The sequence below is a fragment of the Zalophus californianus genome, chromosome 4, assembly GCF_009762305.2.
Source record: "Zalophus californianus isolate mZalCal1 chromosome 4, mZalCal1.pri.v2, whole genome shotgun sequence".
Lineage (NCBI taxonomy): Eukaryota > Metazoa > Chordata > Mammalia > Carnivora > Otariidae > Zalophus > Zalophus californianus.
The window spans coordinates 57564476-57577747 of record NC_045598.1 but is presented as its reverse complement, the minus strand read 5'-3'; the positions used below and the strand labels follow the sequence as shown (position 1 = coordinate 57577747).

The window sequence follows — 13272 nt, the reverse complement described above, 5'->3', positions numbered from 1 at the left end:
TAATTTAATAATGACTTATATATGTTAAATGTCTGGTTACAAGTACTGTCAAATTTTTTTAGGAAATTAGATGTTTATTTGATGTTTACATCAATAAATAAAAACTAACGGAAATTAAATATTAAAATAACTTTGTATATCTTAACATTTTGTTAATATCTTAGTAGGTTTCATAAAATTACCATAGATTACGTAATTTACGGTTCATAGTATAAGAAGCCTAGATGTAGCTTGCAATCCATGAAAAATGTACAATACTTGACCTGGCATGTAATTAATATGAACACATTAGAAATATTCAAAGCACAGAAAAATCTGGGAGAGTTTTTTCTTTTCATCTACATAAATATTCACTTCAATCTTCATTTACAAACAGCTATATCCTTTAATTAGTTTATTATAAATTTGTTTAGAACATTTGAGAAAAAATAACTAGATATATTTGGTAACCTAAACAGAAACTCAAACCAAAAAACAAAATAACACCCTGAGTCAGGACCTCAGCTAGCACAAATAGTGCCTTTCTTCCAGTTACCAAAATGGAGGTGGGGGGAGGTCAGAATCACAGAAAGGTACCCTCTGGGTACACAACCTGCAAAAATGTCTCTGTGTGACAGAGAAAATATGAGTAAGAGCTCCTTTCTCTTAATTGCAAGAGGTAAGGTTTGCCAAGCAGAGTACGGGGAAAGGGTGTGGACGTCAGCCCCTGAATGGTCCCGGAGAAGTAGCTACAACTCCATTTCTAGTGCTTAACTGGTAATATATGTGGAAATGTTAGTTTATTTATTTATATTTTTTAATTTTTAATTTTTTATTACTTTTATTACTTTTTTATTATCTTCAGTTAGCCAGCATATAGTATATCATAAGTTTTTGATATAGTGTTAATTTAGATTCCTTACGACATCCAGAGCTATTTGCCACAGCACCTACGTAGAGATGGCTAGTATTGTCATTTAGAAATTTTATAAATAAAAAGAGCTCTCGTATTTCCATGGGAGAATGAACAGTTTGATCTACTGAAAATTCTTCTTTAAAAATTGATCTTACTCTATATTTTCAATGCAGTTCTCATGGCTAACAAGCATTCAGAGACTGCAAAATCTTAAATTGCTGATACTAATTTTTATTACCTTAAGCAGCAAGACAAAAATGTTGCAATAGGTTTTTATGCATTTGTAAGTCAAAGGAAAATAATTTTTGCCTCTCTCCTCTCCCAGTGAGAAAGGTTCAGGGAAATTGAACCTCAACCATAAGACCAGTTAGCAATGGTCAGTGGAGCCAAGAAAGGAAAATTTTAAGAGAAGATGACTCTAAAACTTGGCAGAAAAAACAAAGAAATTTTCAAATTGAAGAAGCTCAGCAAAAGCGCTGTGCCTGGGCCCAAAGATGAAGGGGTAAAGCCTTAGAGTGGAATCCATGGGAGTAAGTAGAGTCTGGAATATTCTTGAAACACCAAGCACCCAGTGCCTGTACCTGATAAGGTTCCCGCACTGGCGGCAGGACAGGAAAGTTGCCTCAGATGCCTAAAGCTGAAAGTTGAAGGCCTTAAACTGATAATCTGGGGTCATAAAGTCTTTTAGGGGTCATGGGGTGCTTGTCTTGTCTGTATTTCTTTTCTCCCCCTTGCCTTCTCTTCTCTCTCTCTCTCTGGTGTGGATAATAACATATTGATGATAATTCATTTTGAGATGGAGTCTTTCAACATTTGAATTATTTTTGGTTTTCAATTTAATGTAGCTTCCAAAGAGAATTCCTTTAGGTCATCTCTGTATCTAACTGAGGAAGGTTGAAAAGTCTCTAAATATTAGAACTCTCTAATATTTCTGATATATAGATTATCTTAGAACTGTACTAACAGTTAATGAATCCATTCCCTAGGGTACCCCAAACAAGATCAGAAAGTTAATATAGCAACATAGAGGGACCAAATTAATTTTGGGGGAACAATTTAGACATTGGGAAACAGCATTTCAAGTATATTACCATTTTTCAAACACTGAATATATTCATATTGTTCTATAGGTGGATGAGTTTAATGGGGCTAAACATTAAGCAAAATAAGGGACTTTCCATATCATTTCAACAGGTGCAAGCAATAGCTCCCTTCCTATCAAGATCTTGCTAATACGACCACTGAATTTTGAAATTCCATCCTCTTTAAGGGTTTGATTTCTATCAATTGCCAACCCTCTAGGAGAGGGGCCTATTTAAATGGTGCTGTCTTATCTATTACTCAGTGCAAATTCAACGTTCAAAAGTTCTTAATTTAGTTAGGTTTTTTCCCCCAAAATGACTGTGGGTGGTGAAAAAGCTGTGAATATGTCTCTTTGATTTTATTCCCCTATTGACAGTATGAAGCAAACTATCCAGAGTTAGGAATTGTTATTCAGACTAATTTAACAATAAAACGTGGATTGGGGGTCTTTGACCCTCATTTTGCTGGGATGGGAGTTAGTTCCATATGTTCATTAATTTTATTATGAGAGAAGTATTTGGAGGCTACTGTCATTCTGTTATCCCTACTTTGCACTGTTTTTTTTCATAAAACTTACTAGGTTAATGACTATATTAATAATATAGTCATAATGACATATTGCATGAAAATGACTCATTAGTCTCCATCAAAATGTAACTAAGACAGAGGTATTAATCAATTTAAACAGGTAAAATGTTCATTCTCAGTTTTGCCTGAATAAAACAGCAGAAATGTTCCTTCGACAATGGAAATGTTTCTTCTTCCAGTATATTTCATTTCAAATGAGCCTACAATTATATTGAAAGCCCTGTTAACATGCTCCTTTTCCATTAGTCTAGGATGAGTAACAATTTGCTAGCTAAGCCACGAACTTGTTTCTCATGTTTTATTTCTGTGTGATATTTTCCATAAAGACAACGGGAAGCATTTAGGAGTGCCAACCACTTCATTTCCATTGTAATTTAGGTCGCTATGTCTTTTCCAAAGGGATCAGCTGAAATCCAACAATAATTTCTAGCTCTGTTCTCAGAATGCATCAGCAAGGGAAGAGAGGACTATCTCCAAAAATGTTTTAAAAAATACATGTTCATATATCTACACACACAAAAGAGAGGAAAACAAAGAATAAAAGAAAAAGAAATGAGTAATAAGAAAATGAGCCTTAAAGCAACTCAAAAAGCCATGTACCTGCTCAATCCAAAAAGCAAAGCTGTTAAGCAGGAACCTGAGAATCATTCTAGCTCCAAATACTCATTTAGCAGCTAAGAGTTCGGGCTCTACATTATTTGCCCTTGTGCTTTTTGGACTCAGAAGAGTCTTTAAGTAGGGTTGTATGTACAGCCTAAACACATTAAGTGAACAAACAACATTAATTGGCTTTGGTATGCTGACACATGTAAGGCAGTCCATACTTACTTTCTGAAGAGGTAGTTCTTGTAGATCAAATTTAGACTTAGTCTGCAAGTTTAAAGTCATGCTTCTGCCTGCATGCATTGCTGAAATACCTCCATAGGGCAGCATGCCAAGGTTAACTGTGTTGTGTTTGTAAGCAGCATTCTGAGTAGAGGAAATAATCATGTGACAGGGTGTGAACACATGCTCAACAAACTGATTATTACATGAACATGTTTAAAATTTATAACATTTAACTTTAAGCGGGCAAACAGTAACTGTCTTTTAAACATGCACTTGATCAGACAGAAGCATACAGTAAACAGTGTTAGTTATGCACATAATGAGTACCATCCAAAACTACAGAAAAGACAAAAAGCAAGGCTACATTCTGTTTTACATCTGCTGCTAACTCAAGGGCATAGAACCTATTCTCTCATATATCATGATTGTAGTGACTTTGGACAAATGTTGTTCGTCTGTGGTAGTCTATTAGTTAAAAAAAAATTCAAACAGTGAAATCTTAATCAAATTTTGCCAGCTCCAAATTTCATGGTCTCTTTCACATTGTGAGATAAACACATAGACAAGACAAATACCAGCTTCTAATTCTGCCCTAAAACGAAGGCGCTACAATGTTAAAGCCAAAAATCAGTGTCCTTTATTGCTCCGTCTATAGACATAATTACAGCAACTCAGAAAAAGAGCTGGTCAAAAAAAAAAAAAAAAAAAAAATCATTCAACCTGACTATTGGCTAATTGAATTTACTGATTAATTTAATTAAACCAGTCAAAGAAATTGTATGTGAATCCAAAGTTTCTGACTTTTTTTGTTTCTTAAAAATTACATTTTAAACTGGAGAAGTTTCATAATGAAACTAAAGGAATTATGATTTGAGCTATTAAGACTACTTATCTAATGTACCTAAATACCTATAGAGCACTCTGGTGATATCTGCATTGTGGCTATCCTTCAACAGGTGCATCTCAGGTTATTCCAAGGGTCTGAGAGCTAGTTAATTTTCTTCTATAGAACTTCATTTAAATTAAAACATTTTTATGTCCCGTCATCAAAGAGTTTCCATTAGGACAATCTCCACTTTCCACCTTTCATAAGAAAGTAGTAATTGACAGTATTTGGCCCTTTTAAGAAATTCTCTTATTTTGGAAAAAAAATCTACACAAGTTAACTTAGTAAACTTTTTAAAAACTGAGTATTACTGAACAATAACAACAGGCAGCTATTCTATTCTGAGGGCATTGTTTGCAAAATAATGATTTTTAGCATCAGTTTCACTGAACTCAACTGAAGGACAATTAAACTCCTGATGGTGTGCTTGTCTACCGATCATATTTGTTATGGATCCTTGATTATATCATCCAGTGATTTTTCACTGTCACCATGCCAAAGATGAAAAGGACACTGAACATTTCAATCTAGCACTTGAATGATTCCTTAAGGTTTAAAATTATTCCAGTCTAGTCCCTCTTAGCTCCCGTAGAAGGGGAGCAGTCTTGGACATATGGGTTCATGTTTTAAATTCTCTCAGTCACAGTGGGACCCTGTAGTGGACGCATGAGCCTCGAAGTTAAACTACAGGAGAAAACAGCATCTTTTATCTACGGCAGTACTTGGAGCTGCCTCTCCAAGGTCAACACCAGGCAAGATCTTTAGCCAACATTATCTTGGGCTGTTAAGCTTAGCCAACGTCCAGGCCTCTGGGCAGTTCTCTCTTATGAAGAATGGACAAAGATCGTGTAGTTTCTAGTATAACTATCCGATTTCTGGGTTCAAATCCTCAACTAAATTTCCCTGGGAAGGAAACACACGGTATCTCCGGTGCAGTCTGACTTTGAATGTTACGTTAAAAAAAGCACAGCTATGTCAAAACTAGTCTTACATAAAAGGTCTGTGCTTCGGTACCCTGAATTCAACTTTTTGAGTAGCTGGAAAGTTCTAAGTAAGATACAGCCTGAATAGCTCAGTCACGCAATTGAGATGGGGGGAAGAAATGTTACTTGGAGAAAACAGGAGGACAAACTTTCAGGCTCTAGTGGCTTGAAGCAATACTCTCAGGTAACCTAATTTCTTGGAATTAAATAGGAAGCTATGGAATATACATTGAAATTGCTCTGGAAAATGAAAGACAGACTGAGGGAATTATAAACGAAGAGGGGAAGCGTGGAAACTAATTAAAAAAGGAAGGTGTTGTCACAGCAATAGGAAACACACATGAGTTTACTTTTAGTTTTCGGGATCTGGGCCAGGCAGGGCTTGCAGACTTCTGCCGATCCTAATCCCCCTCCCCTGCTCCTAGTTTCCTCTCTCCAAAATCCTGCTCCAGCTGGAGGAGTAGCTCCATTCAAAGGAGAGGAACCATTTATCTGAGAAACCAGTAAATAAATGATGGTACCAAAAGCATTTTGTCTTCTTTTTCATGCTTTGTTTTCACTCACTCCTCTGTTGCCTCAAATTACTAGTCATTGTACATACGCTCTGAAAAGCTTCTTATAACCTTTCTTGACTAGTTCATCTTACCCTGTTACGTATGGTCGTGTCTACACGAGGCCAGAGTTCCCAAACTGTACTGTATTATTTGGCCCCAAATATTTTCGCCCTCCAAGTTATCTGTCTACATGGAGGGTCTAAGTTGAGGTAAGGCATGGTGACAACTGACCAGGTGTCTCCACTGACAGCCAGTCATGAGGCTTTGATGAGGCTCCCTTCAATGGGACTGAGCATACCTATTTGAAACAGACATTCTGATGAAATATTTTGCAAGGCAGAACCAATTTCCACATTGAAAACTAACACCCACACCCACATTTGTTAGTTCACTTGTCCCTAAAAATAATTGTTTTCGCGTCATGTGGACACGACCTACAAACAATATAATTATTTAGAAAGAGTATACCTGAAAATGCAAAATTCAATATTAAGGAAATATATAATAAATGCTGTGACCTGTGCTTTTAGCAGGACACCAAATAAAATAATAAAACTACTGAGCAAAACTTTCTAATGGTATATTATTTCCCGGATCCCCGATTTACTCTAAGTATTTAAACCCTAGAAAATGAGAGCAGAAGGCCCTATTTTCACAAAAAGGACCTTAAGATTCTAAGGTCAATGCAGAGTACACAAGACCCTCTACACCAAAGCCACAAAGTACATTCAATGAGAATGGTCAATTATTGATCATAGTAGAAAATGAAATATCAGATTTCTCTTCAGGAGATACAAATAGGCAACAAAAAGTAATTCTAGGCTTTAAAATTATATATATATATATATATGTTTTTTTTTTACGCCCTCCTCAATCACTATGCATTCCATGCTGTAATGTGACTCAGTTTGTAACTGAATTGGGATTAACTTTCTTTTTTTTGGTTGCAATATATGCACTAATTTGTACCTTTGTAGTCTTCATAAAGACATCGTCTTATTTTTGTCACCTGTAGTATGATTTGAAGTTAAACATGTCTTTTTGTATAAAAATCAACATTGTAAATGGCAGGATTTTTTATTGAGGGCATTCAATCTCCGCTTATTTTATTTTTCTGTTTCTTGCTGGGAAAAGATTATTGCTCATTGGAAGTAATAACTTTAGTCGCCCCCTAGCAGTAACTGTGTGGGACAATTTTATAGACAAATTAGGCCTGACTTTATAATAAGTGAGTCTGTGCAGAGAGGGGCCAGATACTCACTTTTTCTAGATTGAACAAAAATCATACTCTTTAGGTCGCTAGAGAACAGTTCTGTGTCCTAGGAGAGGCATTCCGCCTTAACGGCTAGAAAGCACCTGAAGCACCAGCCCACACAACGGCGTCAAATTCTTTCTTACTAACAATAGTTGGGCTAGACTGGGTAAATCATTCGCCTACAGGTTACGGACTCTGGAAGGGCGTTAAACAACATCCACGAGAAACTGTTACGAGCCATTTCCCCACAATAGAGAGAGAAACAAAATGCTGATCGTCTGCTCATTCGTGTAGTTCATGCTTCCCTACATGTGCTTAGAGATGGCAGTGCAGTGCAACTAAAGGCAGGGGGGGTATTCTTACAGAGAAATGCCAGACATACCCTGTCTAACCTTCTAGCTTCTATATGTCTAAGCAGCTGCTGTCTCCAGTCTGCAGGCATTTTCCCACAGCTCTCCTCTCCCCTCACAGGGGCGGGCCTCGGCTTTATATCACTGTTATCTGATGGCTTGTCACCATAGTTACCCAAGTTATAGTCAGATGGCAGTTTTTCCAAAAGAGCTGCCATAGTAGGCCTAGCTGAAACTGGCCTGGTTTGGGAGGCACCGTAACTCTCTGTACTGTAGCTTCTTGCAGACAATGGCCTCCTCTGCGTAAGGTTTTTAACTGGAAAACTTCCCGCCTGAGCTTTCACTTCTTGATATGAAGGGTGTTCATCTTCGTACCTGCCATTCCTTTTCAGGAACTGGGACTCAGTCACTGAAACGCTGCTTTGGCGATCCAGACCGCCCCTATACGGAGGTCTGCCGTACCTATCACCCGGAGGCAGCTCATGAGGTTCACTGACCCTTCTAAACATGGCCATCTCTGTGGAGCTCGCCAGGGAGTCGGCTCTTCTCAAGAAGCCCGTCCTGGCACCTTGGCTTGCGAACTGGGCATTCACCACAGCATCCTCATTAACGGATGGCTGAGAAAATGAGAACATTTGCTCCATCGGTGGGTATCCTCTGTAAGCTCTGGGACTAACCAAATCCTTGCTGATGTTTTTGCCGGGCTGTTGCACGTACTCAGAATTGTGTTGAAACGGGGGCGGTATCCTCTTTTCGGCTTTAACTTCCACTGCTCCTTGGGGATTGAAGCTTTGGTCAAACTGATAGACTTTTTTGGTCATGGAAGCTTTTTGTTGCTGTGGCCCTTTACTACTTCCATACGTGAGCATCTCGTCATCCAGCATTGGGACCGACTGGCTTCGAGACATACTGGACATACCATGCTCTGGTCCCAACATTTTATCTGGCCGTTCATGGCTTCCTAAGTGATCACTCCCAGAAGCATAGTTTTCTAACGGTATGTTATACACCTTGTACGTACCAATGTCAATCTCATCGATACTCTGGGACTTTTTGAATTTATTGGACTTGATATCTTTCATGAGTGGGGAAAGCCTCTCTGTGCTTTTGCTAATGGAAATAACACCTTTAGAAGATTCTGGGCGGCAGTGGATCTGAGAAAAGACATTGCTAAGACTCCTGTTGGGATTGGAATCGTGATACTCCCATGGTACTCCTGGAGAAAAAGGACTAGGTATTTCAGCAGATTCTTTTATATGTTCTTTCCTTTCAGGCAATGGGCTGGTGGTGGGGGTTGTCTCTAATTTGGAAGGGAAAGCGGTCCTGTCTTCAAAAGGACTAGGGGTTCTGGTCCAATTCTGCCAGGGATTGGAAGGAGGCACTTCTGTTTCTGGTGTGTGTCTGTGTGTAGACTGCTCGAGTTCCAGGGGAACACCAACAATCCTATCCTGCCTAAGCAAAGGCCTGCGTCCATGAGAAGATGTGCTTCTAGATTTTGAACTTAAGAGAGGATTGTTGTTGGCATTCTCGCCTGCGGTCTCCTCTGCAACAAACCCTGTGTTATCATAATGTGAACCATCAGGCCAGTTGTCCGTGAAGGCGTCACTCATTGGCAGCCGGTCTGGACGCTGCGGTACATTCCCTGGGGGAACAGCCTCCCGCTGGCTGAGTAATGGCTTTGAATCGAGAGGCTGTGGGAAAGATTGCGAAATCCTGTGAAGACAGTGGGAAGATGAAATATGAAAATAAGGACGAGCTGGGTCTTTGCCAGAAAGAGAACAAGCAGCCAAGACTGCCACAATCCTCTGTTTCACAGATCATTCATCCACACCTCACTTCCGATTAAGATGGCATAGTTATTTCAGGCCCGTTCCCCCCCCCCGCCCCCCGCCAAATCCACCCCTTTACCTTGCTCTTTTATTTCCTCCTTGTAATCATCACCTTCTAACATATTATATCAGTTACTTACCTGTTTTATTTATTGTGCATTGTTGTGTGTCCTCTGCTAGAATGTAAACTCATGAGGGCAGAGATTTTTTTTTTCTTTCTTCTTCAGGCCTAGCATAGTGCCTGGCACTTGGTAGGCATGAAAATACATATTTGTTGGATTATTAAATGAATAAAAGAAATAGATAGGTCTTCAGTGATGGTCCTGCCACTTGTCTGATAATTAGAATCACCTGATTCTTGGTCCTTATCCCTGGAATTTTTGATTCAGTACCTTTCCAAACTATTGGTTGAGAGTACCTTTCTTATAAGTACTTGATAAACCTGATGAACCCAAATTGTCTTCAAATAACATTTATTTGAAGGCCAGGTATTGAAAACACTAAATTCATTGTATAGGGAACACATTTTCCTAGAATGTAAATTATATTATATTATGACTTTTGGTCATTGGCTTGTTTATGCCAGTGACCACAGTATTTCTAGTATTCTAGTATTCTAATAACATTGAATAATATATATATACATATATATGTATATATTATCAGTGAGAGAAAGACCTTTAAGTGCTTTTGCTAAAGCTAATTAGCTAAAAAATTAGCTAAAGCTAATTGCTAATTGCTAAATAGTACATTTAGAAGGAAACTTCCAAAGTACCTCATTAAGCTCAGCTTATATCACAAATAACGAACTTGTAAACTGAAAGAGTTAAGATTCTTATCATGGGCACTGATAGGTAGAAATAGTTATCCATTAATTACCAAAGAATATATTGTTGACAGTAGTGATATTATCAGTAAAATATGAGTAATAATCATTGACTACCTATATGATGATTTGTATTTGTTGTTTGTACCTTAAAACATAAGAACAAGGCACAAAACAAAAGAATCAGACTGGGTAATTACTACCTCACTGAATCACTTTATTGTGCTCTTTGGCTTTTGATTTTTATCTGTATAATGCAAGTAAAATAGAGTAGGAACCACTTTGGAAAGATTAAATACTTTTGCTTATAGCCTAACTTTTCCAGGTGGTGATAAAATGATGATGATGATGATAACGATGATGACAATAGCAATGACAATTTTATTAAATATTTACTTTGTACTGGGCACACAAGTGCTTTCCATACATCTTGGTTTAATCCATAACCCCACTGGGGATAGTGAAATGCCCATGTGTGTCTTAAATAAGTATTGGGCAAACAGGATTTTTGGTTTCTGATCTTTAAAATTTCTGTTCCTATTATCTCAACCTGATAATCTCCTGCCATCTCTCCCTTAAACAATGGTTTCGCTGTATAAAATGGATTCATCCTCTCCTGGAAATCCTGGGGGGAATGTGATTGCTTACCTGCCCCTTCCGTCTGTCTTCTACGCCATTCATGTGATGAATACAATTCAAAAATTAAGATCCCATTTTTTTAAAAAAAAGTTGCTGAAAGTAAGCACTTGGGAACAGAAAAAAGGGAATTCTAAACACACCTGTTACCCCATAAAGAATTATGTACTGCATCTTTAGCTGTTGTCTGCAAGGACCCCACTTTAACCCGGGTGTTAGAGGATCCTGAGGAAGCCTGGGAAGGTGAGTAGTCTGAGTAAGTGCCTGAGGAAACACTGTTATTCAGACAGTGAGTTTTGTCAACTTCAGACTCATCAGTTGATTCTGAAATGTAAAGGGGAAAATGTTATAATGCTATGAACATTGACAATAATGAACAAAGAAAAGCAAGTATGAAAAACAGATAGCATAACAATGTTAGGAATATATATTTGTAAAATATTTCTATAGACTATGTATCATAAGTTACAACTCGTGATTCGTCATGCACATGCATTTGTGGCATATTTGCCACATCAGGTTCACAGTGTTACCTTTTTTGTCCTTCCCTAGCAGAACAAGTTTGGGTGGGTACAGAGGGGTCTCAGCTAATGAAGGGTGAAGTTCCCCAATCCTCATTTCATTAGCTGGATGAACAAAAGAATCCTGAGAGATATAATAATATAGGACAAGGAAAGTAAACATTTAAACATTGGTTAATCAAGGTGGCATTATCTTTACTTGGCTCAGATTTAAAGATGGGGCTCTAGAATATAAGTCACTGTGGAGCACTGGGGTGAATCATATGTTTCTCTGAGGTGAGTACTAAAATGTTTTGTTCTTTCTAATTTAAATGAGTCCATTTGTTCATCAGACATTTTTTGAATGCCTGTTGATATGCCTGGCACTGTGCAAAGAACTGTAGAGTTTCCAAAGAAAGACAAAATGTCACCCATGTCCCTTGGAGATTTACCATCTAGTTGGAGAGATGAGATACATCTTATTATAACACACGACTGAATTATGATAAGCTGTATGTGAGAATATGATATATATATATATATGATATATATGTGCATGTAAGAATCTAAGAGGGGGGCTCCCTTAAGAGTTCTAAGAGGGAAAGTCCATCACTGACCAACTAAATTTCTTTTCGTCCTCAACCATGCTCATGCACAATTGGGTCCTTTAAATCTGGCTTTTAGTGCCAATCCCCCTCTTAACTCCTACTGTTTCCCAAGTGATCTTATCCTCAATTTCTTTAGTTCTATCATGCCTTCTTCCTAAGGTTTCTAATTTTCTCGTGATTGATCTAGCTTGCTAAATCTTCATTCTAAATCCATTCATTGAATGTAATGAGCAACACTGGTACAAGAATATAACTTTATAAAGACAAATGAACATGTTAAAAAAGCCTGTGAATTTTAAACTTCTTTAACTAAAATTATTATTTCCAGTTAACCAGATAATGAGAGAGCATTGAGGAAGGTAAAATACCAAATTCTCACTTTTTTATACACATAAAAATGTTTTGTCTATGCCCACAGGGAGGTAGTGATATAAATTTATGCATGGCAGTTATCTTTATGTCTTTTTTTTCTTTCTTTTTTTTTTCTTAACCCTAGGTTAATTTGAATTCAAAAAATAATTTTCAGCATTTTTCAGTTTTCCCATTAATTAGTTCTTGTTAGTTTAAAACATTAATGCAATAAATTTAGAAATATTTTGTTAAATCAAATAAAGAATATACTTGAGCACACAAATATAGTAAATGAAATGTGTCCCACTTTACAACTAATTGGTAATAGAAACTTTTATTATATATTTCAATGCCCCACATAGTGAGTGACAGGCTCAAGTCTTTGGGTATTGCAAAGAAACAGACATTTCTTTAGCTCCTGGCTTAAGTTCAATTTTTTGGGTTGGTTTTGGTTAGGTTTGTATGAGAATATTTGCCTGTGAAAAACCTGGGTATATATCTGATACTTGTTAATTCTTTAAAGAAAATAGTTCTAGCTGAACCTTTCATTTCCTACAAGTGAATTTTAAGACTCAGCGAGGTCTAGGCTTACAGGGAAAATTAGACCAAGATCCAGCAATAGAGGCAGGATTCTTGTGTTCATGTCCAAAATCTTCCCTTATATTGTGCCGCCTCCTAGTGAGCTCAACTGAGCACATTACCGACTTTTAAAATCCCGTTCCAGATTTGAAGAGGGATAGGAAAGAGAGAGGGATTGATGGAAATTCTGGAGATGAAGAGGGAAATCTGTGTTTTCATGGATTTTGAAAACTATTTCAAGGTATTATGATAAAGTTTTAAGGTGACAGAATAGAGAGTAAAAGCCTTTACACATCTTTGTAGAAATTTGTAAGTAGAAGCAGACACAAGTTTGAGAAATTGTACCATGAAAAGTCACAAAATATGTTAAGGCTTATCAAAAAATACTCAATTACAAGGTGGCATGTTTCTCTTCCATTCCTGCTTTATCATTTATTAATCAGGTTATCTTGGGCAAGTCAGTGTACCTCTCTGTACCTTCTTCAATTCATCAGTAAAATGAAGGTAATAGATGATAGGAA

General features: G+C 37.4%; 1 protein-coding gene across 2 annotated transcripts in view; it reads right to left on the bottom strand.

Moving 5' to 3' along the window:
- Positions 1–13272, bottom strand: part of LRRC7 (leucine rich repeat containing 7) — a 939042-nt gene that overhangs the window by 84190 nt on the left and 841580 nt on the right. For both annotated transcript variants that reach the window (XM_027572982.2, XM_027572991.2), the window contains 4 exons: positions 11247–11358; positions 10857–11037; positions 7455–9135; positions 3395–3535 (listed from right to left, as the gene is read on the bottom strand). In XM_027572982.2, the coding sequence (XP_027428783.1) occupies positions 3395–3535; positions 7455–9135; positions 10857–11037; positions 11247–11358 (2115 nt within the window). The remainder of the gene's footprint in view (positions 1–3394; positions 3536–7454; positions 9136–10856; positions 11038–11246; positions 11359–13272) is intronic.